The sequence below is a fragment of the Lycorma delicatula genome, chromosome 3, assembly GCF_047948215.1.
Source record: "Lycorma delicatula isolate Av1 chromosome 3, ASM4794821v1, whole genome shotgun sequence".
Lineage (NCBI taxonomy): Eukaryota > Metazoa > Arthropoda > Insecta > Hemiptera > Fulgoridae > Lycorma > Lycorma delicatula.
This window is the reverse complement of record NC_134457.1, coordinates 199,050,186-199,068,005: the sequence shown is the minus strand read 5'-3', so window position 1 is coordinate 199,068,005 and position 17,820 is coordinate 199,050,186. Positions and strand designations below refer to the sequence as shown.

Here is a 17,820-nt window from a genome sequence, read left to right as displayed (position 1 = left end):
ATAGAGCCTATATACAGCCTTAAAAGGCAGTACAATGTTTCATGCAATGAACTGTAGTTGAAACCAAATACAGTTCAACAGCTGATATACAGTCTCAGGCTTATCTCACCTGAGACAATCCTGTTACTTTCAATATAAAGACCAAGACAGGTAATCTGAGAAAGTAAAAACAAAGATTCACAAAAAATTCAAAAAAGCACTCAAAAAAATCTCGGTACTTGAAATTTTGAATTCTAAGTCAAAATCTTTTATCAACAATTTACTAACCCATAATTTGATGAAACTTAATAACTTGAAATTAGAAAATTCCTAAAAAAAACATTTTACATAAGCTTTTTAAAACAATTTATTTTATATTTCTTTCTTTACAATTTGGATAACCCCATAAAAAGCTTAACAGCTTTTTCATATTAAAATTCATATGAAAAACTGCCATTTAAAATGAATGTAAAAGTAAGAAACCTGAATCTTGATAAAAGTAAGAAATGTAATGCAGAAAACAATGACATTACTATTACTAAGATGGGCGAAGAGCTTTCACTACAGCAGAAATATTAACCGAGTGGCCTAAGATAAACTGAACCAGACATGGGAGAGGAGAAAACAAAAAGCATTAGTGTATTTGACAGAGCAACAAACAATAACATTTCAAATGTCATGCAGCGAGCTGTGATGCTCAGTGACATTGATTGATAAGAGGGGAAAAGTGCAGGAGGGGGGAACACAACCTTTAGCTGTGAAGAAATGCAGTTGACATAAAGCCACCAGTACACACGTACGAATAAGCCACAGACGAAGGCTGTCAGAATATTCATTGTCAAGGAATATTACCCACAGGGCAGATTGATCAACAAAGTTCAAGAAATATTCTGTGCAGAGTTCAACAGTGACCCACCATCAATTATTCATATATGAGCTAGTAAAGAAGTTCAAGCGAACTGGATTTGTGCTTAATAAGAAGCATCACTACCACCTGTGAAAAGGACCGAGGCGCAGAAGGAAGATATTCGCCGGTGCATCCTAAAGAACCTGAACCTGAAGCCATACAAAATCATGGTTTTACAAGAGCTAAAGCCTACAGATTATGATAAATGTGTACAATATTGCATATGGCTACTGCAGGAAATCAAAAGTGATTTACTCGATCCAAATCTCTACTTCATGATGGATGAGGCATGGCTCCATCTCCATGGCTACATTAATTTGTGAAATTCATGATATTGGTCTGTCCAAAATCCACGACAAATATTCAAGCTACCGCTGCATGATGTAAAAATAGAATGTGGCGCACTGTGTCAGGGATTAGAATCATTGACCCATTTTCTTCAGACACAGTGAACTCAGTATGTTAGACTGCCAATATTTTCCTGCCATTTATAGAATAACTGATGTCAGACGAATGATTTGTGTATTGCCAGCAGACGGTGCAACAGCACATGCTTCCTTGAAAGCAGTACACTCAGTTTTCACACCTGACTGGACTGTCTCAAAGGATCTATGGCCTCCACGGTTGTTTGATCTATACAGTTGTAATATTTTTTTTTTGTGGGGGGCAATCTAAAGGGCAAGGTTTACCAGAATAAATCCACAAACTCTTCACGCACTGCAACAAAATATACACAATGCCATCACCAATATCCAGTGGAGCGAGTTACGGTACGTCGCATTGAATGTGATTCATCGGGCTAAATTGTCCCTAGATCATGGCAGTCAACATTTCCAGCAGTACCTGATAAGACAGAGGAAGCCACGTAATCAGGTTTTTGTTTCTTATTTATCTGTATATTGTCTTACAGTTCATGTAATCTTCACTTACTTTGGGTTCAGTTTATCTTGGTCCACCCCATATTATATAATGTAAAAGTTATAATGTATTATAATAAAAAAGTATTATAATGTAAAAGTTCCAGAAATTTGAACATAGCACATGTATTGATTGTATTACAACTGTGTGGCACTAGATAGTACAAAGTGCATTTCATGTTAGTCAGTTAGCCAAGTGACTTCTGTTTTTTGTGACTTTATAATTTTGTTTAGGTCATTCAATGGCAATTCTACAGTTAAGTGAAAATTTATGACATTGAAGAAACATATTTTAGGACTGCTTACCGTTGAATAAAGACAGTACAATCTTCAAGTCTGCACGATTTAACTGAAACTAATCCACATGTGTTTGGGTTAACTGTTTAAGTTTTCATCTCCGTCATCATTACTAGTGATAAATCATAGATTTATGGATGTGACCCAGAAGCTGTCATCATTGCAGTGGAACAGACATATCTCCATAACTGAAGAGGCAAGGCACTACTGAAGTAATATCAAATTAATGCTGATTTGTTTTTTGATTTGATGGCATTGCATACAATGTTTAATCTACCAGCTGAAACAATGAAAAGTTTCATCCACCTGATGTGGTGTAGCAAACCGTAGTTCGTACATCTTGATAGTGCACCCTCTCACCAGTTACTTTTGAGAAAATGTTTTGGCATCTACTAACCTAAATTCATCAGATAAAATTGAAGCATAAGGTCAATGGTTTGACCACTAAAAGAAATCCAGCCTAAATTGCAGGAGGTAATGTATATCCAGATGAGGAATGACTTCTAAAAGACTTTCCAATAACGGAAAAAATGGTGGCATAACACTATCCATACAAAAAGAAACTATTTGAAGAGAATGGGGGTCAATAATTTTTTAGGTAATTTAATAGGCTAATTTTGTAAGCATTTGGGTAGCACTTTATTATCCTAAGTTTTCCAACTAATTCTCTTAAACATTTTAGGAAAATACACTGAATATCAGAATGGCATGTGGCTAAACATCAATACACTATAACAATCAAGCACTAAGAAATAATTATAACAGAAAGTTAAAAATATCTTCAATTCATTTTGGTAGTAAATAATTTTTTGTTTAAAAGAATCTTCACTTAAGATGAGTTATAATAATATTCATCTTCATGAAATATAAATGAAAAACAAAAAAAAAGGAAGAAACAAGTAAACACAGCTCATTATTCAATCATAGTTATGTATCTGACTGATGATCTTTAATTACATGAGAATGCTTGGAACTGAAAAGAATAACCTATTAGCAAGAAACAACTCATCATATTCAAAGTAATTTCAATTCATCTCCCATAAAGAATTTAAAGTGAAAATGTAATTTCATACATTTCACCATGGAAAAAAATAATTCCTAATTATGCATAAAACCCCTTAAAGGACCGCAATTTACAGTATTATGCAGGATCGTATCGATATATATTACTGAATTATGGCAATTTTTTTCATAAACATTAAAACTAAAAATAGTCAAATTATCTTGAAGTCAGAAAACGTAAGAATATATATATATATATTTTTTTTAAATTTGTTCTAAAATAAATTTACTGAGGAATTATCAAATCCTACCCTCGCATAAGTTGTTTGTGATAGCAAGTAATAAGATGTTTATAACCTTACTTCTAGAATGCGTTTTAAACATAAAGTACGTTAGTAATTTATGAAATATAGTATAACAAATAAATCCTACTTACTCCCACGCTTCTATTAATTCACAAAGCAGTTTGTGAATTTTAAATTCATTCATTTTATTCGTTTATTTTAAAAAATGTTAATAATTCATTCCGAGCAACCAAAGTCACACTACCTCGCGCATTAAACTATCAACGCCAAAAGTAAGAATTGCCAATATTAATACTCTCGTTTTTAATCAATTAAAGATTTTTAATAATAGAAGAAGGAATCAGTCTCATTATTAGCTATGACTTCAGTTACTGTTATAAAATAAATTTCAATTATCACTGGCTATCAATAACTGTGTACTTCTGATTTACCACTAGCTGTAATTGTAAAGATTTAAACTTTTTTTTAATTTTACAGTAATTATTAATTCAACAAATGAAACTATATTGAAACTTAATATAACATAATTTTAATTAGTCTTTAATTTCATAATATATTGAAAAACAGTGTGTCAATTTCGCCTGTTTTCAGTCATAATTGAAAATTAAAAAAATAACTGCACAATTGTTTTGCTAGTTAAAAGTGGTACTGTGAAATATTTTCGCGCCATTTTTTTAGGTTATGCTAATCAGTTGTGCTTTTGTTTTTAAGGGTCGTGTAAACCACTGTACTTCACTTTTTATTTTGTAGCCTTATATGCATTTAGAACCAGAGTAATGAACCACAGGGTGAAAAGAGAAATCCAGAAAATATGCTCTAATCCGCCATTTGGCATTTCTTGTAATTTTAAAGATGATTCATTAAACAGTCTGGAAGCATGTAAGGATTTTTATTTACCATATTTTCGCTATTGTGTTATAATGAGCCAAACTTAGATATAAAAATTAATTAAAAATATTATTGTATAAAATTGTTGTGATAGTTTATGTTTATTATCCATGTGGATAAACTTCTCATAATATCTGAATTTTTATAGTAATCATAATTAAAAGTTTGAATTCATCAGCCAATTTATGCAGTTGGAAACTAGAGTACTTATATGGGGGCCTTATTATTTATTTTATTATTTTTTTTGTCAAACAAAATATACCTTTTTAAAAATAATATTTTATGTATAAACAAAGTACATTTATTTATCATTGTGTATTCTGTTAATTTGTTGTAATGTGGTTCTGGGTTAACCAATATGTCTTCAGATATTTATTATACTTATGTTACGTAATCTTTGTTTTATATTAAATGATGACATTTATGCAAAGAAATTAATTTTAAATTGACCCGTCATGAAATAATTTAAATACAGGAGGTGCCTTTTCTTAATTTTGTTATGTGACAGAATTAGAAAGATGTAACTGCTTAAAACAGATTATTAAATTAACTTCATGAACTATCTTACAGATTTTTAATAAAGAAGTCTTCAAATTTACCTTTTGGAGATGATCCATTTTATATATATATATATATAGGACGAATGAGTTTTTTTGTAACATAATTTATATTAATCTTGTTTGCCCTTTAAATTTCTGAGTGTAAACAAAATTAAGTGATAAATTTGTGGAAAAAATTAATAAAATGTAATTCCAGTACCTTAATTACAAATTTTGGAGTTTTTTATTCCACTTTTTAGAACTAATTAACAAAACTTTGCTATATGTCATAAAAATGTAAGCAAACTCCTTAATTATGTGAATAACACTTGTATTCTATCTGTTGTGTTAGTTTAATTTTTTTTTTTAATTCAATGTGTTTGCAGGTTTCATGTTATTTAAGAGTGTTTTGATTTTTATGTAATGAAGATAAATTAACTTTCAAAAGAAATGTTTGTAGATTATAATGAGTTTTTTTGATGAAACTCAAGTTTTTTTTCTCCCCATGTTTTCCCATGGATCTTTTTTACAATGTTGGACATTTCTTTTATTCATGGGAATATTGCACTTCCCTAGATGATTCTGTAATGATGTATTGTATAGGTTTTTTTTTATAAAAATGAACTAAATATTTTTAAATTGTTTATAAAAATTATTTTGTAGCTTATCTCTTGGATGTTATCAATTTCCCACTATCTGCAATCTCAGTTGATTGCCAGTATCTTTCTTCAGTATTCATCACAAACATTGTTAAATGAATTTATAATCAACATTTGTGTTTTTTACTTACTATCAACTAATAAAATTTTAATCTAAAATTATTAAATTATAACAATTTTACACTTCATAGTAAGTGGAATTTTTTCCTCCAAAGGCCTTAAAGATCCAATTCCTTTAGAGGCTTCTTTCTGATTGGGGTATATGGTGGCAATGTTAGTTGAATTTTAATTTTTGAACTTAATTCTTTATAATTGTATGAACTAGAATTATCAAGTACTTTTTTAAAGTTGTGTAAAAAAAATGTACAAGAAAAGAAAAAAATTAGGGATGTTTTGTGGTGCTCATACATTAGTGTGTTACTGGTGTAGCAGCATATTTTTCTGATTACACCATGTGAATCATCTTACCATTTTCATTTATGAGTCAATCCATTTGAAGTGTCCCAAAAAAATATAAGCTAGTTGCTTGAACAATTCAAAAAAACTTGAAACTTACCCACTTGTTTCAAGACCTTAAAACTAATTTTTTGTAATTTTTTTATTTAGGCAGTTTACCTGTGGCAGCCATTTTTTTTATGGTGGTTTTTAGTTATGATTTTTTTCTGTAAACCCTTACAATCACAAAAATAGGTGTGCGCACCGTAACAAAAATGGCCTCCACAGATAAACTGCTCAATAAAAAATTAGGCAAAAAATAGTTTTAAGGTCCTGAGACATGTAGGAAACTTGTGGGTAATTTTCAATTTCTTTTGAATTGGTCAAGCAACCACCCTTGGGGGTCACCTCAAATGGATTGACCCGTATAATATTCTCACAATTTACTGAAAATACCCCAAAACTCTCTATATTGAACATAACAAAAAATGCCATTTATAGTTGCTTTCAAAGAAATAAGAAAGATTTTTTTAACAAGACTTCCATTAATTAAAAAAAAAAAAACTAAATTAGAATTTTTAATATTACATAGATAAAATGCTAACAGTTAACATGATATTAAGAATAAAATAAGCTGTTCAATCAAACCTTACAACTTACTATATTGTGCTATAGCCACAGATATTGACATCACAGTAGCAATATTTGGCATTATTTGGGTTAAAAATTGACTTTTTAAAGTTATCATTTCACTGATCTCTATATAACTGGTTAGGGGATCCTATATATTGGAATTGGTAAAATTTGAAGCGTAAACTAACGCCACTAAATGAGTGGTAGAATTAAATAAAATGAAACGGCTCGTGCGCAGAGATAAGTGTAAGAGTTGGGATAAAACAGTGCACGGAAGCGTACAGTGGTTTTATTTAATTCCCAGCATCTCATTCTGCAGCACTGGAGTATGCTTTAGTATTGAACACTTAATTGTATTTTACGCCATAAGGATGCCCTATCCCGTTACATAGAGATCAGTGATGAAGAACTTTTAATTAATATCCAACCATTTTCTACAAAAAAATATGTTATGCATTTTTTCAAAATGATAAACATGACAAGAATTACAGAAGCACTTGTGTGAAGCTGAGAATTGTACAATAGTAGGCCTACACATAAGATGGCATAACATAAATCAAAATATATTATTTTCATTGAGTTCTGGTGTTGCAATTTTTCAAACATATTCAAAAAGTTAATATAAAATAACAAGTATACTAAATAATGGAATCGGAAATTACAGGAGAAACTAATTATTTTTAAATTTCAAAGGAAATAAAACTATTTCAATTAAAGAGGGAGAATGCCATCTACTTTAAAAGAAATATTAGAATTTCCAATGTTACTGTCATCAGAACTGTGATTGTAATCATCACTGTCACCTTCACTATCTTGTTAAGAAATAATGAATGATTCCATACTATTGTCAGTAATGTGTTCTTGTCGCATATATTCAGCGTCTGTTAACTTTATTACAATACATCTTTCAATTTTTTTTATTCATGTCAGCCACTTTATTTTTACATAGCCTTTGAATATCTTTGATATTAAAAGTTACATTTTGATAAGCTATGTATCCTTTACCTTCTGATCAAATCATCTTGATAGGATTTAAATCTGGGTCATATGGAGATAGTCAAAGAATGTCATGCCTTTTTTTTGTAAAAATTTGTCAAACATAAGACAGTAAACTTTTCTGTTTGCTTTTACCAATTTATACAACTGGTTTCAGCATCAAGGAAGAATGAGGAACAGAATGCTTGTGCGAACCACTTTATTATATCTTCTTTTCTTGAATTGGAAATTTGTGATTTTTCTAAACCAACATTGTGATAGGGTGTGTTGTCAGAAATTACCACATTATTATCAGGAAAGTTTGGAATTAACATCTCTTCTGTCCCTTTAAGTAGTTTTCCACTTTCATTTGACCTCTGTAATCACTATTTTTTAAACTTGCTTGCCAAGTTAGTAAGACATTTGGTATAAAATCCATTTCTCCTGTAGCATGCACTATAATAACTGTGCTGCTTTCTGAAATAAGAATTTTCAACGTATCACCTGTATCACTACACCACAATTTATTTGTAGTGTGAGAAGATAACATATATATGACTTGTCAAGATACACAATCGGCCTATATTCGGTTCTAAATTTTTTACAGCAATCAATTACTGAATACACTTAAACCTTGTGTCATGTCGCCTAATCAAAACTCTTCCTGTTATTTTCAGTTTTTCTCCACCTAAAGCCCAATTCTTTTATTATTTTTCTAAAAACTCGCTTCATTTACTGAATAACCAACGGCATCTTTAAGCACTAACATTACATTTTTCATCGTCAACAGTTGTTTGTGAATTTTGTGAAATTCGTTTATAGTATGTCTATCTACTTACTTGTCACAAGTCATCTAGTTCTGTTGGAGGCATTTCACAGATTTGTATTTTATTGGACTAGAGAAAGAAGTCTCTGCCAGATTTTTGGCCAATTTTTCTTGCAACTGCTTTTTATCTTTTTTCAGTCTAGACTTGGATTGCAACACCCCACAATGCAGCTGCTTTCTTCACATTTTTTAATGTGACTCAGGTGTTTACCTTTTTCCAACTTTGGAAATTGATCACCTTGTTTTATTAATGCATACATACTATTTATCGTTTTACCAGCCTGCCATTTTAGTTTTGCTTTTTATGGTCGACTTAAAATCACTCATAATTATAAAACAAAAAAATACATAGCAGATTATAAAATTTGATTTTCTCATTCAAAACTTGAATAAAAAGAAATGGAATTTGTATAAATGCTCTTACAGGATCAACAAATGCATTACAACTAATTAACTGGATTATACTCAAGCATTCAATAACGTAAGCTTACGGGTAATTATTTTATTTTTACATTGGCCTGGCTGATTTGAAAAGAGCACGTAGCAAACAATGTAGCTGTATTGTTTCTTGATATGATTCTAAGAAAGGTGATTCATTTTCTAAGTTATAGTACTTGGCTTGTCGTGTTTATTTTTACAATAAAGTCACAATAGAATGTAAACTATGTATATATCAGACAATTATAATGTTAGTTAATTTATCATTTAACGTTTGTCTGCTGACATAATTATTATACTTCTTGAGAATAGGTCTACATTTTTATAACTACTACAAATATACAATAACATTTCCTTTTGGCAAAATACTTGGCTATTTATAAAGTAAAAACAACAAAATTAGAAAATATTTAAAATAATACCATCCAGTAACACAAAAATTGTATTTACAAGAACAGTACTTCAGCACCTGTAAGTTAAACATATATATATATATATATATATAGTTTATTTATACATATATATTTTTTTTATTGCAGGTGTTTCTGGTATCCCTGGCACTCCTTACGAACAAGGTGTTTTTAAACTGCATATACATTTAACTGATAAGTACGTTTTTTATTTATACAAAAACTAAATTATGTCTTAATGTATTATGTTAATTGCGTTACGTTAACATAAATTTTTACGAATATAACTAAATATAACCCAGCTTTCATAATGGGAAGTGTTGAGGAATATCAAAATTATTATATTAATATAAGTATTTTCTTGTTAAGAAATACATGCAGCTTATGTATATAGAATAGTACTATAAGTCATAAATATTTTTTCAAAGTAAATAAAAGTTGCTGAAGTGTGTGTTGTATTGCAACAATCGATTTGAGTAGCTAATCTTTAAATTTACTTTAAACCTTAATTATGTTCAAAAATTATTGTTACACTATAGTTAATAGATTATTATACAACAATATTTCATTTCCCTAAGTTTGTACACTCAAAAAAGTAAGATTAGGAGTACATACTCCTAGAGAATTTTCCGACATGAAATTAATATATCCTGAATCAAAATTTTCCTCCATTGAGAAGAAGAGGTGCACATGTATTGTTTCATGATAGAGAAAGTTATATTAATTTATTGCTTTATACTATGCTTCAGTCTTTCTTATGGCTGTGATGCACATAAAACATGTTAGGTACAAAATAAACTGGTCAGTTTCTCTGACTAGTAATGTTCATTACACTGCCAGTTCTTATGGTAAACATTGAAAAGGTGTAATTTGTAAGGCTGAATGTGGCCACATTTTGTTGGACTTTTTATACTGATTATAGTAGACAATGAGGCAACTTCATTTGGAGTATTGTTGGAGGTTAAAAAAAAGTAACTTTTTTTTTATGCTTCAACAGTTGATAATATCTAATGAGTACTTTCTAAATAATTAAGTTTCCAAATCATATAAAATTTCAGTAGAATATCAATTCAATGTTCCTTAATAATGAAATAAAATGTTAAATGAGCTACTATTTATTAATTTTATAAAATAACACTTTCTTTGGTGTTTTTAAAAAAAACATGTAATGTCAGTATCATCATCTTTTTAGGAAAAGGGAAAAAAAATTAAAGTGTACTGCTATTGTGATTACTTTCTTAGTAAAAAACTGCATTGTAAAGTTTTTTGATTTTTATTTCAATTTAAATTTGTGGGTTTGTAGCCTACATTGTGATGTACCACTTAACACTGGTCAGTAAATGTGGTAAAAGAAATTGAAAACAGGTAACATCTGTTTACTCACAATAAATGTTATTAATAGTCGTGTAATAAAAATTTAATTATTTGATCATGTAAAATATTGTTAAAAGGAAAATATATTTACCAAAGTATTTGTGGCATAAAGAAATTCACTTTTGGAAACATTAATAAGTATTGTGCTTTATTCACAGATGCAATGTTTTTTTTTTGTATATACTTATGGGTATATTATCCATACAATAAATTATTTAAACTTAAACTCTGCAATTTTAATTGAAAGCTGGGGTCTAAGTATACAAAATTTAAAATTGCACACTGCTTTTTTTAATTGTTATTTATGAAGTGTAGGTTGTGCTGTTCTGTCGGCAACAGATATGATAGTGCTATTAGTAAATTAGATTGTACTAGTAGTAAGACACCCCAGCTCTTACTGATAGGTATCTCTCTTGTTAGTGAAGCTCCTCAGAATTGCCATTCACTGAGCCCCAATAGAGAATGGTTGTCCTGACAGCTAAAAGTAATATAACCAACATGATTCTGCAGATGGAGTCAAGATAGTGGAACACACAATTTCCATAGTGAAGGAAGAAAGATAAAAAAGAAAAGTTTACTAAAAGGAAATGCTAGGACTGTCACAGAGGGTTGAATAGCTCAAAGTAGTTTACCCTAATTCATGCATGAAATAACCAAAAAAATCAATTTGTTATTGCATTTTTGTTAAAATAAAATTTGTACATATCTTTTCATTACTAAAAGGGAGTTACTCACTTTCAAAAATATTCAGAGCTTGCAGTTAATTGTGTGTAAAAATGCTTGTCAAAAGCAAAACTTTGTTATTTTTATCTTGTGTCTTATTTTCAACATGAAAACAGATGTTATGATGTATCATTTAAAGCCAAAAGATGTTAATAGTTTATAATACTATATATGATTTAACATTGCACTATTCACAGTAACATTTGATTTCTTGGTAGTTCTAGGTAAGATGGTAAACTAACTACACCATTTATAATCTTGTGGATACACAACACCTTGTACATCTTGGGAAGTAGTGTCCTTAAGATTAAGGGGTGTGAAGCAAAATAAAATGCAAACAGCCAAAGCTATTTTAATTAACGATTCTCATAGATCACTGAAGTTAAACAACATTGCTGATTCATTGCAAGTTGTAGTCATTATTAGAATCTAATGACCATAGCAGTCAATGCCACAATTTATTTTTTTAGAAATTTGATCCTTTTTTTCAAGAGAAGATGTAGCAATATTAACAAGGTGACAGATAACCTTGACAGTTATAAAAAATAAAACTCACATTTTAAGAAATGAGACCTTAACTCCTCATACTTAACTTCTAAATTATTTTTTATATTTAGGTGTGTAAGTAATAAAAGTCTTATATTAATTTTAAGTACTGAAATGGTCAAAAGTGATAAGTATTTTCATTAAAAGACTTAGTAATTATTTTATTTTTAATAGAAAATCTTACTTATTCATTTTAATAATCGTACTTAAAGACATTATGTATTATGATACACCATGAAATAGTGAAAAGATTACTCTACTATGCCACTGCAATTGTTTGAGTAATAATATTCATTAAGTATTGAACAACATTTGTGAGAATATACTTGTAAAATGTAATGCACATTATAAAACAAATTAATATTATCCAGGTTTTATGAATTATTTTATTTTTTGGCATTTTAAAGGTATCCATTTGAACCCCCAAAGATTGAGTTCATCACCCCAGTTTATCATCCAAATGTGGATAATGTTGGTCGTATATGTATGGATCTTCTTAAGATGCCCCCTAATGGTGCTTGGCGTCCAACATTGACAATTGCAGGACTTCTCACTGCCATCCAAAGTTTACTGGCTCATCCAAATCCAGATGATCCTTTAGTACCAGATATTGTAAGTTTTAGTTTTTACTGTTTACATTAACATTAAAAATAGAAAAATATAATTAAACAATCAAATCAAATGTAGTAATTAGTGTGCTGGTTTCTAGATAAGCTTTACTTAGTTTGATTCTTGGCAAGGTTCTGGCTTTTTTTTTATCTAATGTTCCACTCACCTCATCTTCCTCATTAAAATACACACAAAAGTGTGCATGAGATTGTAGTAGTAAAAAAAAACCACCAAAAAAACAAATCATTGAGTTTATTATATTTCTTCCAGTCACATGTTGATAATCCAGTTACAGTTGCTTGCTAGAAATGTTTTAAATGACAAATTAAACAAAGTTGAATAAATTTTCAAAACTTATGTTGATTTAGTATCATCATGTTACATTTCATAATATAGTGTTAAAATGTCCTTTTTTGTGAATATATAAAATATCAAGATTGTCAATGTTTATATATTTGTGATTTGTATCTATGAGGTGGTTGGCACATTTGTCAACCATATAATCGTGGACACTTAAAAATGTTTTATGTATCTTAGTCTGAAACTGCATTCATTTTGACAAAACTACAATAACAGTTTATGATGATAAGCAGCACCAGTCAGTCAGTGTGTAGGCTACTAGAGAAAATGGCATTATAAATAAATTTGAAAATGTTATTTTATGAAATACGGTTCACTTTATAGTTTTAAATAATTTTCATCACTTTCATTTAAAAAAAAAAACAGTGCTATTGTTTTTTTAGTGCTTCATAAGTTTTGAATTTTATTTAAATTTTGATTTTCTGTGTGTACTTTTAATATATTCGTTTATATTTACTTGTGATGACTAACAGTCACAGTGCGCATCTACATCAAGATTTAAATAAATCTTAAATGTTTAACCTATTTCATATTTTTATTTATGAAATATGTTTCACTTTTGTAACTTTGCAAAATTTTAAATTCCCAGAAGAAGTTAGTTTTAAAATTATACTAAATGACATTAAAGTAATTTTTTTTTATAATATTGGGTATGAATGTTTATTAATACAGGAAAAAACTGGAATAATTTATTTAAAAATTATTTTTAGTTTAACATAAGTATTTTCATTTAGTTACTGTAACTTTATATTTTACAGGCAGAGGAATTTAAGTATAATAAGTCAGTGTTTGAAGCCAAAGCAAGAAATTTTACACAGAAACATGCCTCACAAAAAATCATTACAAAAGTAAGTATAAATTTTCTTTTAAATCATGTTTAATAAATTGCTTAAGTAACTAATTAAACTAATTAACTGTGAAAATAATAAAACTGGTATGCATAAAAAGACAAAAGTTATATTTGTGCTAAAGATGAGATGCATAAGTTCTAAATGGAAATTTATTGATCATATTGCTATTGCTAGCAGGCCAAGGATGGGTTTCTTATGTCTTTATCTTTTAGTTTTTGATTTCACATATAAAAATATTTATCCAAGTATGTCAGTCACATCTGTAACTTGTTTAATTTTAAAAAGATTATTAATTAAACAAATCACTTGACTACATAATTACTGAGATCATGCAATCTGTATTACTTGTACAGCAAGTAACACTATGATCCTATTAGATCAATAATATTAAAAGGCCAAAAGAAGAGCCTGTAATAACCAGGTTTGTATTTTTCCTAACCAACCAGATAAAATTTACCAAACTGATGGGCAACTGTCTGTCATCATCAACCCTATACAAGCTTGCTGTACAGAGATTGTAAACAACCAGAACACATGACCCCATCAGGTACTGTACTGCTTGACCAGAACATATGTTGCAATCTTTTATGGGTAGTACATCATTTGTTATCTTGATTAAAATTCATAATCTATATGAAAATTTTCTTCTAAAATAATGATGTAAGTAGACCTGGTTCGTTATTGGGATAAGTATTTGTGGCAGATAAATATGCCAGTACAGTCAAATTGTATACAGACAGCTCATGATATACTGCCATGCATGCATTAATGGTAAGCAAAAATTATTTATGATGTACTACTGATATCTAGATCCAGATTATTATATTTTACTTCTTTATGGACAAAATATTTGTTATGAAATAGTCGCACCAACCAATAATGTATCTTTGAAACAATTATTTTTTTTAGAATTAATAAGTTACAAATATTGTTAATTCCAAATTTAAAAAAATACATTTTATTCTTTTTTCTGTTGGAATGGTTTTATCAGTGTAATCTTTTGTAGACAACTAATGAGTTTAAGAAGTTTTGTGTGCCTTATAAACCATATTAAGTGGAAGAGTATAAAACACTATTGATTAAAATAGCATGGGATGATTCCTTGAAGAGCCTTGCCACCAAATTATTCACTTTTATTTCATAAAGGGAAAGTATAATTACAGATTAATTCAAAATTTATAATTATAACTTGTTTTAAATTTTTTTTAATTTAAAAAATTGTTTACTTGGTCAGTGTATTTATGAAGCTAAGTGATTATTTTCAGCAACAATTATGCTTATATAATGGGTAATTTAAAATATAAAATTATTTCATAATCCTTTTTTTTATTTTTAGGATATACTTCTTCCTGTGAATAGAATGCCATTAAATGAGATTCCATTGGCGAGTGAAAATGCTAACGCTTTGAAGAGAAAATCATTCATAAATACGGAAGATAAAGTTGAAAAAAGATCAAAATATGAATAAAATGCTTAAATTATTTGTAATGCACTAATTATTGTAAATATAATTCTAAGAATTATGGAGATAATAAAGTAATGTTGTTTTTAATTTTATTATGAGACAGTATACAGTATTTAAATAAAAATTAAATGTAATAAGTATTATAATGTATAAATGTAGATTTTCATCCACATTTATAATAATCTGTAGCGACTGGTTCAAATGTAAATTGACTATCTTAAGATGTTTGGTCACATGTGATTCAGATGTGTGTGTGTGTGTGAGTGCAACTTATTTAATGATTATTGTTCTCACTCTGGTGTCAACTGATGTTATTGCAGACAGTTTTTTTTTTTTTCAGTTTGGTAGATATATTTTGAATGAAGTTATAAGTTGTATTATTAGAAGTGTCAGTTGACCTAATATACAATTATGTGTTTTAAATTTCTAAATGTTTAAACTTGTTAGATTATGGTAATTTTTTTGTTTATAAATCAAGGTTTTGTCATTGGTGGATTTGTAATTTCCAAATTTAAGATGGTGGGTAAATGTTACTGTTGACAATTTATTAACTGTTCATTTTTTTTTTTTATGACTATATCCCACTTGACAAATGTAAATCAGGGTACAATCAGAGCAATTCAGTTTTATGTATTCTAGGACATGGTGTTAATTGTGTAAGATTTGTTTGGTTTTGTTTATTGTTCTGAAGGATACCTTGTATCCATATTTTAAATTTTTTTTTATTTTCTATACTTAGGAATATAGCATTGAGTATGTTGCTACATTTCAACTGTTAAGTTCTAGGTGTTATACTGTTAAGCAGCTGTTGGTTATTATACTTACAAAAGCAGATAATGTGTGTATGGTTTTATAAATGAGCATCATGACTGCTTTTCTTTTCATTCTGAAAGAACATTTTTATTGGCTGCTTTTTGTGATATTAAATTTTATTTATGTGCAATTTGTTTTATGTATATTAGGATTTGTTCACATTATCTTGTGTTACCTTGGTACTAACTAGCATCATTAGTGTAACTATGCCAGTGTATTATTTTATAAGCCTGTTATGTACTTATGTTTTTACATTGTATGTAGGAAACTTCTTTCAATTGTAAAAGCACATTGTGCTTGAATAAATTCAGGAGAGTTAGCTCTGATTTCAAAATATCAAATTTTTGTGAATTTGGAGCATTTTCTTAAGCTAAGCTTCACACTTCATTTGTAAAACATAATTCTTAAAAATATGACAAAAATAATTACAATAATAATTAGAAAACATAATACCTGCTAAGTATAACCCGTGCACAGGCATGAACCACTTATAATTTATATAATTTTTTTAAAAAGCGAATATAAAAATTAAAACTATTTTTAAAATAAATAGTAGTAACTAAAAGTTCCTACATAAATAAATGAAAGTTCTTTAAACAAAAAAAATTAATTGTTAAGATTGAGATCAATTAAAATTTTAACTTATAGAAAAATGACAAAGGAATAAAAAAAAAATTGAACATAATACAAATGAACACCGGTATCTGTACTTTAAAATTCAACATTCTAGATATAGTAAAATCAAGGAAATACAAGAATATGAAGATGATATAAATATTTATATTGTACACTTTTATGCTTAGTATATTGTGTAAAATGAATATTGTTGTATCTGTTATATGGTAACACTGTTTTGTAACAATATAAAATAATGCTAAATATTCTTTGTATTATATATTTATAATTATAAATTTACCCTTAATAAGTTTAGTTTCCTTAATTTTGATATTAGCTGTTATACAGTTTTATATAAAAAACCAAAACATTATTAAGGTTAGATTAAAAATTAGGTAAATTAGAAATTAACTGTATTTGTCATTATGCACTCATCTATTTCATTAAGGAGTTTTTTGTTCACTCCGCTATACATAAATTTAGCATGAATAAGATTTGTTAGTTTAGCATTTCATATACATGAAATGTATTCTTCAGATTGATAGCTCATTTCAGGGTATTATAAAGGTGATGATAAGAGATGGCCTCAGATTATATGATGAATCGCTGATATTAAAGAAGTTTATAAACTTCTTTAATATCAGCGATATTAAAGAAGTGTAGTAAAGTGTGTAGTTCTACGACTCTGGAAGAGTGGGTCTTTTAAGGTTCTCTACCCACTGTCTAAGAGGATAGGTGAAATCCTCCTTCTTAGGATAGGTGCCACCTTCTTGCCAAACAAAAATATATTAAATACCTATGCATAAACTATAATAAATAGAACTAATACCAGTTTACTTGGTAGACAATGTAGTCGGAACAAGTTTATTCAGAGTCGTAGAACTACACATTCAGTCATAAAATGGTGGTTCGACCGCCTGAAAGCCTTTCTGGCGCATCAAAATGGATACTTTACTTGTCAAGCCTTGATTACATCTTTAGTAAAAGGTGCTTTGAAATCTGCTTTTTAGTTATCCCAGTAGACTATCCTGAACCAAGTCTATTATCATTCATAGTTCTATACGAGTGGTGAAAATCACTTTCATTGGTGAGTAGATCCTGTGAAATTAATGTCTACAATAATGTTTTTGTCGCATAACACATAGCAGTCATAAAAAATAAGAAGTTAGACAATTTTTGTGAAGGACATACTTATTCTTTTCCTATTTTTTACGACGTACCTTATAAAAATTTCGCAGGAGGTTTTAATTAACT

General features: G+C 28.7%; 2 protein-coding genes across 4 annotated transcripts in view; one reads left to right on the top strand and one right to left on the bottom strand.

Annotated features, from left to right (window-relative positions):
* The window catches only part of LOC142322356 (gamma-tubulin complex component 2-like), a 78,004-nt gene extending 74,219 nt beyond the window's left edge, over nt 1-3,785 (bottom strand). The window contains exon 1 of one of the 3 annotated variants that reach the window (XM_075361344.1): nt 3,539-3,785. In XM_075361344.1, the coding sequence (XP_075217459.1) occupies nt 3,539-3,591 (53 nt within the window). In that variant the 5' untranslated portion in view covers nt 3,592-3,785. The remainder of the gene's footprint in view (nt 1-3,538) is intronic. The other 2 variants (XM_075361346.1, XM_075361345.1) reach the window with 2 other exon arrangements.
* Nucleotides 3,786-4,115: 330 nt separating this feature from the next.
* LOC142321065 (ubiquitin-conjugating enzyme E2 T-like) lies at nt 4,116-16,817 on the top strand. The gene is made up of 5 exons (XM_075359066.1): nt 4,116-4,286; nt 9,340-9,409; nt 12,261-12,465; nt 13,581-13,670; nt 15,010-16,817. The coding sequence occupies exons 1-5, from the start codon at nt 4,184-4,186 to the stop codon at nt 15,139-15,141; spliced, it is 600 nt and encodes a 199-aa protein (XP_075215181.1). The 5' UTR covers nt 4,116-4,183; the 3' UTR covers nt 15,142-16,817.
* The last annotated feature ends 1,003 nt before the right edge of the window (nt 16,818-17,820 follow it).